The sequence below is a fragment of the Patella vulgata genome, chromosome 6 (genome assembly GCF_932274485.2).
Source record: "Patella vulgata chromosome 6, xgPatVulg1.2, whole genome shotgun sequence".
NCBI lineage: Eukaryota > Metazoa > Mollusca > Gastropoda > Patellidae > Patella > Patella vulgata.
Genome location: NC_065884.2, coordinates 65,337,141 through 65,357,038, shown reverse-complemented (window position 1 = coordinate 65,357,038; position 19,898 = coordinate 65,337,141). Strand labels below are relative to the sequence as shown.

The 19,898-nt window shown below is 34.9% G+C and overlaps 1 protein-coding gene across 4 annotated transcripts in view; it reads left to right on the top strand.

Annotated features, from left to right (window-relative positions):
* The window catches only part of LOC126823323 (uncharacterized), a 65,032-nt gene that overhangs the window by 6,926 nt on the left and 38,208 nt on the right, over window positions 1–19,898 (top strand). The window contains exons 2-4 of one of the 4 annotated variants that reach the window (XM_050552084.2): window positions 1,263–1,321; window positions 9,711–9,777; window positions 19,569–19,640. In XM_050552084.2, coding sequence (XP_050408041.1) covers window positions 1,273–1,321; window positions 9,711–9,777; window positions 19,569–19,640 — 188 coding nt within the window. In that variant the 5' untranslated portion in view covers window positions 1,263–1,272. The remainder of the gene's footprint in view (window positions 1–1,262; window positions 1,322–9,710; window positions 9,778–19,568; window positions 19,641–19,898) is intronic. The other 3 variants (XM_050552086.2, XM_050552087.2, XM_050552088.2) reach the window with 3 other exon arrangements.

The window sequence follows — 19,898 nt, the reverse complement described above, 5'->3', positions numbered from 1 at the left end:
GGTGATCCCAAAAAGAACAGAAACGAAATTTTTTTTATTAAATCCTACAAATTTCATCAAATTTGCTGGACCTTTGCAGGATTTACATTTACTTAAACATATTATGGTTTCTGGGGGTTTTTTTTGGAGGGGAGGGGCACCTTAACCATGTAATATTACAAACTGGTCAAATGTAGATATACTACAGTAAAGGTCAGTAATAGACAAGGGTGTGTACATAGGTGTTAATGGTTAATCTTTGTTTACCTGTAGGATTATCTGCTGACATGTAATTGATTACATTATCTACATGTACCTGGTAACCTTTTCAGCTAAAAGTGGCCAAAGTTTAAAAGTTAAATAATCCTGTCTGACCCAAGTTTTTAGATCATCACAGTTTAATTAATTAAATAAATGCAGCTAGAAGCTAATTAATTTGGGGATAATCTGGCTAACTAATCACCAGTATTAACTATATTATTATCTTAAAACAACACACTGTTTTCTATTGGCTGTGGTCATCAGATGTTTATATAATGTACATGTATATATTGGTCAGTGTTGGGGAGTTAATGATATTGTATTAGATTGTACAGAAGGGACAGTTTTAAGAATTACATGCATTGATACATGTATCAACATTATGACAATACAAGATCTATGTTATAGTCAAATAGTCCATGTAGGTATTCTCTTGGCTTGGCTCTAGAGGCTAAAGTTATTAACCGATTGACTTTAAATTTATACACAGTGTTTTATGTCATGAGACGAAGAGTCCTATTGATTTTAGCGCGGATTACTTGGAAACCATGACATTAATATTATGATATTGTATTATACTGTATATGACAATACATGTACATCTACATGTATGCTATACTCAAATACATGTAGTACGTAGGTATTCTTCGATATAAGAGTAGGCCATAGTGCTGTTGTCCAAAGTCCAAACAGAATTTACCTCATAGCACACTGTATGGGGTATGTCCGTCTTCATTAGCCCAGTCGGAGCACAACAGTGGGACGTTAAACCCTGTTTCATTTCATTTATGTAGGTATTCTATTGGCTGTAGAGGTTAAAGTTACAATGCAATTGACTTTAAATTTATACACAGTGTTTAATGTCATAAGACGAAAAAAAACTAATTAAAAATGTCTGATTAATAATTTAGATAACATTTCAGGCGTAAAGAAAGACCTGCAATAGACAGATTTACATATGTAGCTCTTGCATGTTTTATCATGACTGTATAAAATATGTTTTGAATGTTTTTGTTTTTCAGGATACTGTCGATGGAGTTGAAGAAAGCGGAAGTAGTAGATCACCTCTCCGACAGAGAAGGTACGGTAGTCATCTCTATAAATTTTAATTTTATTTTCTCAATATGTCTATGGGCTTCGATATGATATTGGAATTGTGTAATAAATCTGTGTACCCAAATTAATTTTGAGCAAAATACATACAGGTATGCATGTACATGTATGTGCAGTAGTGTACCAAAGGGGGAAGCACTTTTGGCTTACTGCATGGCAAATTTTTAGCTTTTCCATTGGGACAATAGGACACAATTTAATTTCTGAATAAAACGCTATTTAAAGTATATGTTTGATGTGTGCATTGTCTTGTGCTTTTCTTCGCATGGTGGTTTAAGGGGGTGAGGGGGGGGGGCAAACTCAAGGTACATGTCCACTACTGCACACCTGAAGTGAGTTACATATAGCCTCCAATCTCCATGTAGCTGTGTTAGTTCTAAATGATAAGGCCAGCTCAATTTTTCTTCGTCATAGGTCACAAGTTGTAAATAAGGTTAGGGCACTTGATTGTTGGCTAGATTGTAGGTTAGGGTAAACATTGAGGCTAGGTCCAGGGTTAGGGATGGGATTAGCGCTAGCCCTGTTTACATCTCGTGACCTACATGTATGACGAAAAATTGATCTGGCCTTATCATTTAGCACTAACTGGCCATGTAGCTGTCAATTGCAACACCTACATGTATTTCTACTGGAATTCAGTGTTATTCTCTTTTAAAAAATCAATCTGCTTAAAATACAGATCTATATTTTTTTAATTTTTTTTTTATACTTTTGATGGTCTACACTTCATGAAGATCTGACCGGTTGTAGTGGGAGGTCGCGTCAAAGGTCATACGAGCGGTTTTTGAACTATGACATAAGACATTTGATTAACCAATCAGCCTTAATGTTTCTAGTGGGTTAGCCACAGTTCCGTGCACCTCACGTCAAGAACTCCAACCAGAAGCGGGGTATATAACAACTCTTCCAAATCCTAGTGTAGTAAAGACAATTAAAACGAAATTTGGAACTATAAAAAACAAAACGCAATAGGATCTGTGTTTTAATCAGATTGTTAAAAAATTGGACAATGTTTATTTTTTTTGTTTTAATGCCATGGAATGATTTTGAAATAGCTTCAAAGGTTGTGTGTATGCTTTTGATATTTATATAAGCTTATAAAATTAATTTATTTTCAGCACTCTGTATATTTATTATTTCATGTAGCATGAGTTTTATCGTCTGTTCACATATTGATCTTGTATTGTCTTGTTGACTTGATTGTTTCAATGACGAGCATACAATTTCTTTTTATCAACCCAAGAACTCATTCTACATCAGATATCGCTTGTGTGATAACTTTCATAATCTTAGGAGATATTGCTTTACATGAATTTGATTGGTCAATTAAAAAGGAACTACTTTTTTTTATTAAAAAGAAACAACTTTTTGTATCCAGTAATATTGTTGGAGAAAAGTTCTCATTTACCATAAACAATTACAATACTCTTCATAACCTTAAAGGAAACAACTGGGTCAATATAAAGGATATGCAACGGGTGACTTGCTGTCAAAAAGTATCACTACACATGCCGTAATGTAATCGGGTTCAATAAAATTAAATCTATTCCAAAGAATTATATCAACTTATTTGTGCATGTAAGAAAGGATTGGGTGATAGATAAAATCTCCTATTCGTCTTTTTGGATATCAAAAAATATCAACACTCATCGAAAAAGTAAAAAAAAACTTGACTTATGTTGATATTTTTTATATATCAAAAAAGTCTCGTAGGAGATTCTTATATCAAAGATTATCTTAAACCTTTCAGTACTGTGGGTCGATTTTGAAAATTTGCATGAAAAAGAAACTAATCCAAGGTTTTAATTGCATAGACGAAAATACATGTAGGCGTACATGTGCATGTACTACTGTGGTATTTAAAATTTTTGGTTGATCTAAATACAGGCCTGTGGCACTGAAAGGGTTAATAAAATACCCTAGAAAAATGTTTTTTGGGGTTTGCTAATAGAAATGAATAAATATGTTTGGAGTGTACCAAATTTACGATTATACTAGAATACAATCAGTGCATGTACTCAAATTTAGATTATAGAAATGAATAAATATGTTTGGAGTGTACCAAATTTTCGATCTATAATGCAATCAGTACATGTACAAATTTAGATAATAGAAATGTAATCACAGGTAGAAAGTGTAAATTTGACTTGTACAATTGCAGTTTATTAAGAAATTTGAGATGTTTTGTCAGAGTGATAATGCAATTTATAGCATTTAAACCAAACATTGGTTGTGTGGTCTATAATAACAAACTTGCATATTGGTGTAGAACTAGGGATAACATCATTCAATCAATCTGATTAAAACACAGATCCTATTTCCTTTCGTTTTTTTATAGTTCAAAATTTCGTTTTACTTGTCTTGACTACACTAGGATCTGGAAGAGTTGTTATATAACAGTGTTTGTTCTGGTTGAAGTGAGGGATTAGCCAATGAAACGGTCAGTTACGGCGACTTTTTGACATGCCATGCACAGAACTGTGGGTAAACCACTAGAAATATCAACACGGATTGATTAATCAATGTCTGACGTCATAGAATCAAAAGGCGCTCGTACGACCCCTGACACAACCTACCAGTACAACTTGTCAGATCTTCATCTAGTGTAGGCCATCGATAGTATAAAAAAACGAGACGAAATAAAGATCTGTGTTTTAATCCGATTGATCATTCAGTGTTTTTATTCAGTGCTTTCATTCAGGGTTGTGCAATTTTTATAGATGTTTGTATTAAAGAAAGTCATTAATATTTCAAATCCATCTGCATTCCAAAGATTGTTCATCTCATGGGTGTTGTATGAATAACTTCCTATTTTGGGTGTGGACTAGATGTTAATTTGTCTGAATAGATTTAAAGATTCATTTTTAGTATGAAATAAACAGTCAAAGTTTGTTATTAATGATCAAAATATGGTAGTGTAGGACATGGATGATGTTTTCTTGGACCCTTAAAAAAACGACAATACTACATGTATGTACCGGAAAACAACCAGAAAATACCGGAAAACACCATGTTATACTGAATGCCGGAAAACCACTAAATATTGGAAAACACACTAAATACCGGAAAACACCCTAAATAGGTAACAAAGAGCCTGGTCTTCTGTTTGCAGAGAGTTAGGGTTAGGGTTTGGGTTAGGTTTTTCCAGTGTTTTCCAGAGGGCCAGGCTCCAAGTTACCTATTTAGGATGTTTTCCGATATTTAGTGTGTTTTCCGGTATTTAGTGTTTTTCCGGTATTCTGTATAACATGGTGTTTTCCGGTTGTTTTCCGGGGTTTTCTGGTATATAGTATAGCCCTTAAACAAATTCTTAGTTTGGCCACTCTAATTTAGGACATTGTATGATATTTTAAGATTTCATGAGATGCAAGAGGTTTTAGCTAAATTAATATTGAAATGGGCCTTTAACTTTAATATGAAATTATTTGAGAATACTAAAGGTTAAGGAAATGACAGAAGTCATTCTTGATAGTTTGCTTTGTGAAATGTCAGTCAAATGCCAAGATGTCATGTTTTAGAATAAATATTTCTGCCTCGTGCTGCTTCGATTAAAAAATGATTTAATTCCGTTCAGTATATTTACAAAGATATTTGAAAATTTCGCAACATGCAGCATCCTTTGTTTCAATGGCATTTAGTAATTGAGCTGTAATATACAGGTGACAATTCTATGGAATATTATTACAGTACTACTTATGACTGAGCGAAGTTTCAACTAGGCTTTTCTAGTCATTATCAAGCAATGACAAGAGAAGCCTAGTCGAAACATTGCTCAGTCATAAACAGTAATTGTATTCCATAAAATTGATAATGACTAAAGAAGCCTAGTCGAAAACGTCTCTCAGTCATAAGCAGTAATTGTATTCCATAAAATTGATAATAACTAGAGAATCCTAGACGAAAACGTCGCTCAGTCATAAGCAGTAATTGTATTCCATAGAATTGTCACCTGTTTATGCAGCATCCTGTGCAAAAGATATAAAAAAAATGCCAGCTATGAGTATTGGCTCAAATCTTTTGATGGTCCTCTTTTTAATCCAATTAAAACCAAGCCGGAAGATTTTACTTTTCTTAATTGTCCAATGTTCTGCCCCCACTGGGTTAATGAAGACGGGCATACACCATACAGTGAACTATGTGGGAAATTTTGCCCGTACAGTGGCGCTACGCCCTTATATCAAACGGATCTTTTACGTGCACACCAATGTGTACACAGGGCCTTGGTTTTTCATCCGATCCCAAAGACTAAGGGTGGTTGGATGGTCTAGTGGTTTAACATGTGCGTGCGAAATTACAAGGTCTAATTGAGTCAAGTGACATGGTTTCAATGACAAGGAGTAGGATTGTCTGTCCAACCTCTTGGGCCATCTCCCCGTTCTCGGGTTTCCTCCCTTTGCTAAAGACCCCAATGTACAAACGAATTATTGAAATAAAATTATGCCATATGTTAGTCCCGAAATGACCAAGTTTGTGCCGAGTGGACATTAAACCATCCCTCTCTCTCTCTCTGGGGTTGGATGGCCAAATGTTTAGTGTGTGCACGTTACATCATAAGGTCTATCATTGAGTCAACTGGGGTGATTTTGATTTCCCAGTTGTATGTGGCAAAGAGTAGGATCACCTGTCCAACCTCGTGGGTTTTCTTTGGGTCCTCCAGTTTCCTCCCACTGCTCAAGTGAATTAAGGGAGCTATTGGTTTATTATTGTCTTTGAACTTATTTTGGTCTCTCTCTCTCTCTCTCTCTCTCTCTACTTGTTCCAATAGTAGTATAGATTATAAAGGGAAGAATTGAAATTGTTTGAGGTGTGGCCATGTAGTGTGTTTTATTTGGCATGGTTTAAAGAGTCTGTTGGTAATCTATTCACATAAAATCTATGATTTAAATATATTTAGAACTCTTCAGTGTAATTTGAGCAAATATAAGCTTGTCATATCTATCTTGTTTCACTTGAAAGTTAAAATTGAATGTGGCGTATAGAAATTAATTTTGACATCGACCGTTTGAAATGTCAATGAAGTGGTCATATCAATTTCCTGACAAGTAAAGTGTGCTTAGTCATTTGGATGATACGTAAAACTGAGGTCCACCGATGTAGGCCTACACATTGGTGCGGAAGGAAATGTTCTAGCAAGATTTTCTGCCTAACATAGTTTAACATTGTTTCTTTAAATTTAATTATGCATTATTCAAGAGCTAAATCTGCTTATTGCAGGCCTTTCTTTAAGCCTTTCCAACCTTGCGGGATTTCTCTGGGTCTGCTAAAGACCCCTACACGCATGCAAATTATTGAAATAAAATTGAACCATGTGTTAGTCCCGAAATTACCTAGTTTGTGTCGAGTAGACCTTAAACCCCATTTCTCTCCCTCTTTCTTTAGACCTTAAATGTTATATAAATTATTAATTAGACATTAATTAACAGACCATAACCAATTCTCTAGGGCATTGGATGACTCGGATTTTAAGTAGATTAAAGTAGTCCTGAATTGACCTAGTTTCTTTTGAGTGGGCTTAAACCTCTCTCTCTCTCTCTCTCTCTCTCTCTCTCTCTTTCTCTCTCTCTCCCATAATTTGTTCAACTGGTTCATGTTTATGGATTTTGACAAAAATATTGAGTCTTTATTTCTCTGGATTGTACAGTAAGAAAAAAATGTAGTTTAATTTATTTGAGAGATTATAGACCTGGATTCCCGACTTTAAAAGTATTCATATTATATTTTTTTTTATAAAACTTCATTTTCCTTATTCTTTAAAGAAAATATTAATGTCATGGTATCATTTATACATGTATAATGCTGACAAATTTATGAGAATCCTATTAAATCGACAAGTAGGTCACCTCAAATAAACCAAGCTTTTATATCTTCCTTCATTTATTGAAAGATCTCTTTTCACGTTTCAACGTAAGCGCTGAGGTGTTTAATAATTATCAAAAAAAAAAAAGTGTCGATTATAAAAAAGTTTAATGTAATTTGATCAATAAACTCTTGTATGATTTATACCTGCATGAAATAAGTTTGATTGATGGCTGTCAGTCATTAGCGATGGTGAATTGCAACCTTATCGCTGGTTTTTCCTGAAGGGATGAGTTTTATTTATAAGTAGGCTAAACCCTCGATTTTTATCAATAATTGGCAGTCTGTATTATTTGGACATTTATTTAGTAAGAGGATTCAAAAGAATTCAGTGATGATGAGTTTCTGAGGATTTAAATCTATCAAAAATGATTCCACAGAGAACACTGCAAGTGACATAGTCCCACTTGTCTGTAGTGAGCTGATTGACACAAAAAATGCTGAAATAATTTTTCTAGGCTGCAAAGTGCAAAGGATGTATTGTTTTCAGACTCAAGCAAAGCAAGTAAATTGATATTTTTTCCTATAATTTGTGAACATTTGTTGATCAGAAGTTTTTTTTTATTGTTCAAATGTTGAGGTTATGTTGTTTTTTTTTTTAGGTTATTTTTAATCATTATTGTTATTTGATGTGTATGAGCGAGCAATGGCTGTTCATATTGATATTGATATGATATGCAGTGAATTGTTAAAACTCAATTGTTGGGTTTACATGCAAACACTTGAACATAAGTTGAAAGGGCGGAAATGGTCGGATGAAGATAAGAGCTAAATAAGGATATGAATAACATGTCGATTACCGGTAACTTTATGTAAGGAAGTGTTGAAAGGTTAATGCCCTTGAACCATTATGGTTTGTGGACATGACATCTTGTTATTTTTTTAAGGCCCTTGTTTTTTAAAATAAATATTTAGCTGTGATGGTTATTAATCTGTGCATGTAAAGCCACTAACAGTTTTATTTGAATTAGAATCAGAAATTAGTAGTATCGTGAATTGCATTTTAATGTTCTAAATTGACATTGTGGGGGGTTGGGGGGATGGCAAAATGATTAGCACATGGGTGTTGTATCATAAGATCTGTCATTGAGTCAACTGGCATGGTTTTGATTTCCCGGTTCAAGTAACCAGATTCAATATAACAAGCGGGTGGGGTGGGGGTGGGGCATAGTTTCTATTCCCGGGGTATATGTGACAACGAGTAGGGTCGCCTGTCCAACCATGTGGGTTTTCTCAAGGTGCTCCGGTTTCCTCCCACTGCTAAAGACCCCTATGCACAAGCGAATTATTGAAATAAAATTGAACCATGTTTTAGTCCTGAAATGACCTAGTTTGTGTGGAGTGGAGGTTAAACTCTCTCTCTCTCTCTCTCTCTCTCTCTCTCTTAAGTATTCTCTTAATGTCCTGAACTTATTTTGGTTTGTTCAGTTATTTTTGAAAAAAAGCCAACAATTGATAATAATAGATGTTGAATTGGTTATCAAGCTACATGTACTAAGACAATTTAATGTAATATAGAATTAGAAACTAGTAGTAGTGTTTTTCATTGTTCGAATTTAATAGTTTTAGGAACTGAAAGTTTACGCTCTAGAAAGTCTCATATTATTTTTTCAAGGACCCTTTTTTAACACAAATATTTGGCTGTACTAGATATTTATGCGGTTATTAATTAACCAGTGCATGGATAATTACTAACGCAATTTCATGGGATATAGAATCACAATCTACGTGTCTTGTGTTTGCTAATGTTCTTTGCTAATGTTCGTATTTGGTGGGGGTTTTGAAAGGTTGTTTGCTACATGTATGTACAAATGTGGTAAAAGTTGAATTTATATTTTTAGATGTCTAAATGAGTAAAGGATTTTTAATGTGTGTTTGTTACATCACTGTAACTCGGGTATCATTTAATCTTGTGTATCTAGCACTAATTTCTTTCAAATTCATTAAATATCAAATCTTTGTTTTAAAAAAGCTGACTGATTAATTTTGATAATGAGTGTCTAATTTATAAGTATTTAATTTCCTAACCACTGTTTAAAAATTATTCATTATACATAATAATCAATTGGGTTGTTTATTTTTTAACAGTGACGAGAAATTAAACACTTGTAAATTGGACACTCATTATCAAAATTGAATGGTTAGTTTTAAACTGAACACAAGTACAAATTAGATGATATTGGGTGATTTTAAATGATTTGATAATAAACAAATGTGAAAAAAATTAGTGCTAGATACACAAAATTAACCGATACCCGAGTTACAGTGTTGGTTACTCACATTGTTGAAATTTAAGACTGTCAAGTGTAGATAATAGCCTACATATATATATATAAGTTACTAATCCAACTATTAAATATGATGGGGGCGTAATTTTAGTTTTAGTTCAAGACTGTTGCTGGTCAGACCTGTATAACACAGTGCATGTTGACCAGCCATATTATTGATTTTGCCGAATTTTGAATAACAGCTCTCTCAAGTGTTTTGGCTTATTTTTTGAGGTTATCTAATGTGGAATAGAAACCGACGTCGATCTAGCAGCACCCTGTTGACACTGCGCAGGGGAAGGTAGGAAATGTCTACAAATTTTGGCTATGTATTTGTATATATATTACGTTTAAAAGTACAGCATTGTTTTCGTAGTCTGATTATTAGTTGTAATTTAATAGAAATAGCTGAGCATGGTACAATATCAGTTATATACTTTAGTTAAAATCCAATAATGGACTATTAATTATTTATATACTGCAGCTTATTAAATTAACTTGACAAAATTCTCTTTAACCAACAACAACTACTTGTCTATAGTCTATAGCTATTATATTGCACATTTCAATTTTAAATCATTTCGATGATATTTACTACTAACTAGAAATACACAGGTCACAATTCTGTGGAATATATAACTGTTTATTACTGAATGACATTGCTTGATATAAGACTAGGGGGAGTGGATGGCCGAGTGGTTAGCACATGCGTGCTGTATATTACGGCCTGTCATTGAGTCAACTGTCGTGGTTTCAAATCCCCGGTTGTATGTGACAAGGAGTAGGGTCGCCTGTCCAATCTCTTGGGTTTTCTCCGGGTCCTCCGGTTTCCTCCCACTGCTAAAGATCCCTACACGCAAGTGAATTATTGAAATAAAATTAAACCATATGTTAGTCCCGAAATGACCTAGTTTGTGTCGAGTGGACATTAAACCCCATTTCTCTCTCCCTCTTTAATATAAGACTAGAGAATCGTAGCAAAAGTCACTGAGTTATAAACAGTAATTGTACTCCATAGAATTGTGGGGGGGGGGGATCTAGTGGGAAATGAAATGAAATGGAGTTTAGCGTCCTACTGTTCTGCTCCTAATCTGGGCTAATGAAGACGGGCATACACCATACAGTGTGCTATGAGGGAAATTTTGCCCGGGCAGCAACGCTACAGCCTAGTCTTATATTGAATTCCAACTGCCAAGGGATCTTTTACGTGCACGCCAATGTGTACACGGGACAACGGTTTTTTGTCCCATCCGAACGACTAGACAGCTGTCCTTCCCAGGCCCTCAATCCTGCATCACTGACAAGGGGAAACCACGCCGGAAAATCTGGATAAATTTTCTTGGCCAATGCAGGGTTTGAACACCGACCTCCAGGCTAGCGAGCCAAGATCTAGTGGGGGGTGTCTAGTGGGTGAAGGGGTTTAGAGATCTAGTAAAAGGGGATGGGGGGTCTAGTGATTTAATGGTTGCAGTGAAATCATAAGGTCTGCTATTGAGTCAAGTGGCATGGTTTTCGATACCCCCACTGAAATGACCTAGGCCATTTTTTGTATGATATGATACTGTCCAAACTATGTCTTATAGTAATGGAAGTATTGTCTAAATTGAACCATACATGTAGTTAGTTTAAATATTGTTGTCCATACTACATTTAGTAGCATAGTCAGAGGGAGTCTCCCCGTCCCCTCACACTCTACTAGGTGTGCCACAACCATGGAAAATCAGGAACTGATAAAGATACAAACCCCCTTCCCCCAACACTCCCCATCCCCACTTCATACTAATAATATGTGTGTGAACTGTGTGTCACCATTCCAGAAAATGGGGAGTGAGTACATGTACATGTAGATACAGGTCGCGAACTGAACTCTTCTCCCGCCTCCTTTCTGTCTGTGCCACTGTGAATGTAAAATGTAAATGTGTAATATAATAGCAGTTGTATTGTTGGTTGATTGAATGATGTTAGTGCTTCAAATATTCACAATAAATATTACTAAAAATTATCCTTGTGTTACTGAAAATCCTGTAAAAATGACCACCAGGCCCATTGTGATAGAAATGACTGCCAGGCCCATTGTGCTAGAAATGACAACCAGGCCCACTGTGGTAGAAATGACTACCAGGCTCATTGTGCTAGAAATGACTATCAGGCCCTTTGTGGTAAAAATAACTTCCAGGCCCGTTGTAGTAAAAATGACTACCAGGCCCATTGTGGTAAAAATGACTACCAGTACCAGGCCCATTGTAGTAAAAAATGAATACCACTACCGAGCCCATTGTGGGAAAAATGACTATCAGGACCATTGTAGTAAATGTATAGCTTGTTGCACTGTGAATAATACTACAATATGTTATAAATAGATTACAAACGCTGGCACTGTTACTAATTTGCGGGGCTGGGTGGCTGAATGGTTGAAGGTGTGCGTGTTCAATAAAAAAAATAGGTGTTGTAATGTAAGTGCTGAATGATTGTGTTTTTCATAATGTAACTGTTTGAATTGCTTATATTGTAAGCAGGGCTGTCGGTAATTTTTCACAGATGATTAGCAGCACTGCTAATCAAAAAGTCCAATTTTGCCAAATTTGATTAGCAAATTTAAAAATTGATTAGCAGTTTTTCAGTTTCAACATAAAACACCTAAATAACAAGATTATTTTAATTTTAATTGATAAATGATTAGATTTCATTCTTAAGATTTTTTAGAATTTTAGCACTTCTACAGGTAGCTGTGAACATTTCTGAATGAATGTAGACTTTTGGTTAGGCCTTATGTCTGAAGCCAATTCTTGGCAGTGGCTTCTTATTTCTTCGTTAGAAAACAATTTCGTCTGCTTTTTATCGTGTGTTATTATTTTTATTCAGTCGGAAGCATGCGGTATTTTACGAATAATCTCAATAAACTAGATGCACGCGATATAAACAATAATAGTTTACGGGAATTCTTACTTTGATTTCTCATTTTACAATACGTTTACACGTATTTATTTTTTATATTTTACTAGCAGGATACCCGGCTTCGCTCGGGGGTCATAACTCCGAAACCTGAAGTGGTAGACTAACGCCACCTGGCCTATGTTACTCCCCTGTCCGAGCTACCCCTATACCCCAAATTTCAGACTCGGGGCAGACCTAGTGTAGCCGCCAGCCCCTAACAGACCGGCTTCCCTATTTCCAGTTTAATAGTCCCGATTCATAGAGTTATGTCCCTGTATTATATAGTATAATGAATTGAGTCTGGGTAGTTCGAGAAGAAAATGTCACACGGAGAATTCTGTTTTGTTTATAAAATTTATTTGATATTTTATACACTTGAAAGTGTTGAGAAATGTGGATAAATCTTTGTGTCAGTATCCAAAAAGACAGGCATATTAATGATTCGCAGTTACTGCGAATCCAAAAACGTTAGATTTTAATTTTTGAATAGCAACAGACAAAATATGTATCGCAAATTGCGCTGCGATACTGGTTGTCGGCAGCCCTGATTGTAAGCCTTCAACCTAGGTCACACATTATCGTCATTAGGCATTTACCCGTGTTCTCCCCGACAGACCTGGACCATTTTGGTGGGAAAGCAGTATAGTCATTGGTTTGCAACACGGTTTACACCAGACCGAGGATTCTTTGTGTTCTTTGTAAAATGGAGGGTTAGATGGTCGAATCGGCTTGTGCGCACTGTATCATAAGGTCTGTCATTGAGTCAACTAGTGTGGTTTCGATTCCCCGGTTGTACGTGACCAGGATAGGGTCGCCTGTCCAAACTCGTAGGTTTAATCTGGGTCCTCCCACTGCTAAAGACTCCTAGGCCCAAGCAAATTATTGAAATAAAATTAAGCCATATGTTAGTCCTCAAATGACCTCTCTCTCTCTCTCTTTGTAAAATGTGTAAAATAAAAAACTGAGTCAGAAATTGTAGATCTATAAGATCTAGATCGATCTGTGTTTCTGTTTAAGTTGGCAATAACAAGTTTTATTTATTTACCAATTGCCCTCTCTCTTGTGTTGTTATAAATATATTTTATTTGACCACTCGTGTGTTACTTTTAACAGTTCCAAACAAAGCTAGACTATCTATACATTTAGTCACTCACAACAAGTTAGGCTACCTTAGTGCATTCAAATCATATACAATAAATTCTAATGTATTATGAAATACGTCTACTGGCCCCGAGTTCACAAAGCATTGTCAGACTAAAGTTAATTTACTCAGAATTGTTCGTCTTATTTTAACTAAAATATAGTCTTTTATAAAACGTTTGTTGTTTTAATGTATCAAATACATCAATTAGAAACTTATGTGCAAAGTTTCTAGTTAAAAGATATTTCTCATAAACAGTGATTGAAAGTTGAGTAAATTCTTAAGTCTGAGAATGCTTTGTGAACTCGGGGCCCGGTGAAGTTGACCTTCCTAGCTTGATCATGTACAATAATAGTGTTATTGATAATGTTGGTTGTGACGTAGGTAAACTTGGCCTCCATAGATTAGGTATTCAACTAAATTAATTTTTAATACCGGTAATAATAATAATGCCTATTTACATGTATTGAGCACCAAATCTATTCCTAAGCATACTCAAAGCAGTTTAAAAGTTTATATATATATATATATATATATATATATATATATATATATATATATATATATATATATATATATAAAACTGCTATCAGTATATATATTAAAAAAAAATACCAACACAATTTTTAACTATAATTTATAGTTAAAAATTGTGTTGTTTTTTTTATAAGCGATTCATAAAAACTAAAGGGGGTCTTATGTCAACCTTGCAACTGAAAGCAACTGGCATTTCGGCAACTGGAAGCAACTGAATGCAACTGAAAAAAGTCGACCTGAGCGCCTCTTACAACTCAAATTAACTAGTTGCAGTCAGTTGCAACTGGCTGCAACTAGCGGCAACTAGCTGCAGTCGACATGAGCGTTCTTGCAACTGGAGTCAACTCATTTCCATAGAAATAACATCATGTGATACGAGACACGTGTCATGTGACTTTATAAATAAGCAAATGGAAGCGAACGAAGACTCACACTTTTCAAGTTTTGATGATGTCGACAATAATATACTAATAGAATTGTAGCAAGACCGACCATGCGTTTGGGTTGCTTCTTCTAAGTAATTCGCCATTTTGTTGATCACGTGATGAATAAATTAACAGTCATGTGTTTAGTGTGATCGCTATCAGTTCCAGTCGACATAAGCGCTTCGAATTCAGTTGCTCCCAGTTGTCCTCAGTTGCTGATATGATCGAAATAAGCACTCTTGCAACTGACTGCAACTAGTTGCTTTGGGTTGCAAAGTCGACATAAGCCCCGCTTAATAAATTAATCACATTTATTAGTTTTTATGAATGGTTTATACTTAAAAATTGTCTGTTTAATTACATGCAGGAAAATAAATCATGACATGAACACTTGGTACATGTAAATATTAATGGTCACAGTAACAATTAGTTTCCTGAATGATATTATAGCAGAGTGATATGTACATCCACTTCCACCTGTACATGTACAGTGTTGGTTTATAACTGTTTAATTTCTAGAGCAGTGTTGAGTAATTAATTAGTATGTTAATTACTCAACACCTTTTGAGAAACTAAACAGTTATAAACCCAATACTCATTATCTAAACAGACCCTTTAAACTACACAACAGTAGAAACCCAATGGCTGTCTATGATTTTCAACAGATTTGATCAGTTTTCCATCTTCAATAGAAGGCTTGATCGCGCTTTAACTACGTACATCTTATCAAGGCCTTCACGTAATACCCTGCATATTGCAGCACTAATTTCGAATAGGTACAAGCCCAACTTGTGAGCCTATCAGATTCCTCGATCGTCGTGAATACCAAGTCTCGCGCTTTCAAGCTAAAATGTCTACCTGTGATAATTGGGTTGCAAAGTTCAAGGGTCATTCAATGTCAAGGTTTCCGCGGAGGTCGCGATGTCACAACCTCTGATTGGACGCTACTGCTCACGTGTCTGTAGATAACATAGCTATAAGTTCGGGAATTGTGAAGTAAACAAGCAACGGCCAGATGTTGTGAAACTCGCAGTCGTTGCTTCAGGAACATGTCAGTTTTCCAACAATGGCCTGAAACTAAACGTTAAATAAAAGGAAAGTTTAGACTAGGCGTTCAGATGAGACTAGTCCACCTGTGCACTGGCTTGTACAGAAATGAAATGAAATGGGGTTTAACGTCCTACTGTTCTGCTTTTACGTGCATGCCAATGTGTAGATGGGACCTCGGTTTATCGTTCCATCCGAACGACTAGACAGCTGTCCTTGTCCTTGTCCTGCATCACTGACGGGGGAACCACGCCGGAAATCTGGATAAACTATCTCGGCCAATGCAGGGATCGAACACCCGACCTCCAGGCTAGCGAGCCAGTGTCTACCCACTTAGCCACCTTGACCCCCAGCTTGTACAGAACAGAACCTTTGACAGTTCTGTGAAAGAGTAGGCTGCTCTTCAGACAAAATTCAAATTCCCCTCTCTAGCAATACACATGTGGCAATACGCATGTGGCATAGAATAAGATAGAATTAACTGTACATTACATGTTAGTCTCAAGATAGAAAATCTGAGATCCCATATTCACGTAAAAGAACCCTTGATAGTTGGAATTGAAAATAGAGTGAACCTTAATGCCGCTGTCCAGGAAAAATATCCCTCATCATAGCACGCTGTATGGCTTATGCAGAACAGTAGGACAGTAATCACCATTCTATTTGTTATATGTACACTGAGACGACTGGGTACTTGTGTACAAATAGTGGATACAGTTCAAGGGTAATGTAGCACCAGTGAAACCCCTCATCGCTGCATCAAATTGACTCAATTCCTTTCATTTCCATTGAACACCAATGAAAATGTTAAAATCGCAAGTAAAAATGAGAATTCAAGATAGACCTATATCAGAAATATGAAACCCCTCATCGCTGCATCACATTTCTAGGTTAGTTTCAAAGTGACTCCTTTTCTTTCATTTCTATTGAACAGCAATGACCTATATGAGAAATATGAGATGAATTTTAATTATGTATAATCTCCACTATACATGTATCTTGATGTTGATAATGTTAATGGTTGAAATGGATACGGTACTTTGAAATATGACATTACATGTTATATTGAATCTGGATGGCCGAATGGTTAGCACAGGTGCATTGTATCATAAGGTCTGTTATTGAGTCAACTGGTGGGGTTTTGATTCCCCGGTTGTACGTGACATGCAATAGGGTTGCCTGTCCAACTTTGTGGGTTTTCTACGGGTTCTCCGGTTTCCTCCCGCTGCTAACCCCCCATACGCGCAAGCGAATTATTGAAATAAAATTGAACCATATGTTAGTCCCGAAATGACCTTGTTTGTGTTCAGTGGAGTTAATCTCTCTCGCTCTCTCTCTCTCTGCTTCTGTTTAAATTCTAGATCACTGTTACTGTTAAAAGATAAACAACCCAATTGATTATTAATGTATATAATGATTAATATTTGAACAGTGGTCAGGAAATTAAATACTTGTAAATTGGACACTCATTATCAAAATTAATCAGTCAGCTTTAAATTGGACACAAGTACAAATTAGATGATTTGGGGTAATTTAAAATGATTTTTACGATTTTTTAAACAGAGATTTGATATTAAACGAATGTGAAAGAAATTAGTTTTAGATACAGAAGATTAAATGATACCCAGGTTACAGTGTACTTAATATCATACACAATTTAATACAAATTAGTGCTATATACACAAGATTAAATGATACCTGGGTTACAGTGTACTTAATATCATACACAATTAGATACACAAGATTAAATGATACCTGGGTTACAGTGTACTTAATATCATACACAATTAAATACAAATTAGTGCTAGATACACAAGATTAAATGATACCTGGGTTACAGTGTACTTAATATCATACACAATTTAATACAAATTAGTGCTAGATACACAAGATTAAATGATACTTGGGTTACAGTGTTAGTTTGTATCGATTGAGCGTTAAGCCCCATTTCTCTTGGAGGAGCAGACGTCTACATGCAGAAGTATATTGTATGATATAAGTCAGTGAGAGAAACTCTTTAACTCGAGCTTGTCAACATCCGTCAACATGTAGTTTAATCAAACAATCAAGCTCAGTCTACATGATAGTATGCGTAAAACACAAACTCGCCCTTCACATCGCCATCACAACAGTAAATACAATAATCCATCGATTGTTTCGATCACGTATTGTGCTGAGATTTTAGGCTTTTGTTTGTAAATACACAAGTAAATGTGTCCTTTTTGGTAGTGTTGTTGGCAGACGTATTTTGATAGTACTTGAGCAGACGACACAATGGTCAGAGTAAATGAGAAAGGCTATATCTCTTATCATCAATGAATAAAAAGGTCTTAGATACATTCCTCTCAGGCCAAAGCAATTTGATTATTAGTTTTTCCACATCTCAATGAATAAAAAGGGCATAGATTCATTCCTCTCAGGCCAAAGCAATCTGATTATTAGTTTTTCCACATCTTGATAAATGAATAACCATTTGGGTCCTATGAATGATGTTTTAATGTAATAATTGTAATAAACAACAAACAACATACATGTAGAAACCGACATTGTTAGCAGATCTTCATGGCTATATAGATCATTAAATTTTGTTTGTAAATTTGTTACTGTATTTTTGCTAAAAACATTTAATAATATTGACTAGAAAGTGTCAAGTGAATAGTCCGGGGGGTATTTCCAACTTTTTAAACATGTTTTAAAAGTTGATAAACTTAAATTATTTACATTTTATTAAATATCGCAATACAACTTGGCATCATTAGCCTGGTGTGTGCAGTAAATTTGTTACTGTATTTTTGCTAAAAACATTTAATAATATTGACTAGAAAATGTCAAGTGAATACTCCGGGGGGCATTTCCAACTTTTTAAACATGTTTATTTACATTTAAAAGTTGATAAACTGAAATTATTTACATTTTATTAAATATCTTGATATAGCACGGCTTCATTAGCCAAGTGTGGGCAGAAATGTAGGATGTTAAAACCCATATCATTTCTAATCATAATAGCATCATGTTCTGCACATTGCATGTTTTAATTACTAGTTTGAGCTTTATTGATTTTGAGATTTCTGATAATGATTACTTTTAAGACAAAAAAATCTTTTATTTAATAATTTTCCTTTCAGATTGGGTTTCTTCTTATTATTTTTGTTACTTTCCTTATGAAATATGAACAGGCATAACAGTACTTTCAATGTTTCCAGACCAAAGAGAGAGAGTAATGAAATGTCATTAACAGCTTTGCTTGTCTTTCGTGCTGCTAAAGACCCCCATGCGCAAACGAATTATTGAAATAAAATTGAACTATATGTTAGTCCCAAAATGACCTAGTTTGTGTTGAGTGGAATAGTGTTTAAACACTAGAGAGCTGTGATAGCTCAGTGAGTAAGATGCTTGCTCGCTAGCCTGAATATTCACCATGTAGTCAATATTCCTATTTCTTCTCTTAAACATACATTATGCAAGAGATAAATCTGCCTATTGCAGGTCTTTCTTTAGACCTTAAATGTTATATAAATTATTAATTAGACATTAATTAACTTATCCAGACCATAATCAACACTCGTGCCATCACTAGCCTGCTGTATTTAGTAGATTGGAATGCATTTTTTAAAGCTAATTAAATGTAAAACTGGATAATCTAGACTATGTTTTTTTTATTGTACTGACTTGAGTAATGATGATCGAGGCTAGCCTAAAATTCAAAAGCTAATATCTCGGTTCAGAGTGGAGCAATTTGACTAAATTCTTCAGCATATCCCATTTATGACATTATCTATTTTTGAACTATTATAGCGAGAACTGTCAACTCTTTATCTAATCTCCCATAATTCCCCTTTGAATTCATTGAAATTCCAATTTTATGGCATGTAAATTGTCTAACGGATGATAACTTCTGCATCTAGTCAATTTTGCTACATGTCAGTCAAGCTTGACAAACATGGTCTTTATGTTATTTTTAATGATTTTAAAATGTATCGATCTGTGATTGCTTCAATGACTTTTCAGATCCAGTTCAGCTCTCAAACGACTGAGGAAGTTTTTCAACACTGTTCGATTTATTACAAAACTTCGACCTTGGTGAGAAAAAATAAAATCTCTTAACATAGAATTGAGCATGGGATTTTCAACCTTTTTAATCCCTAATTTTCATCATCTTTAACATCCATTTATCCTTTAAACAGATCTCATCTATTCATATTTATAAATGTATAGTCAATACAAATAATTTAATCAAAACAGATTATTATAATTCATTATTTTATCATTGTATGATAATCATACATTCAGCCAATACAAATAATTTAATGAAATAAGATTATAATTGATTATTTTTAA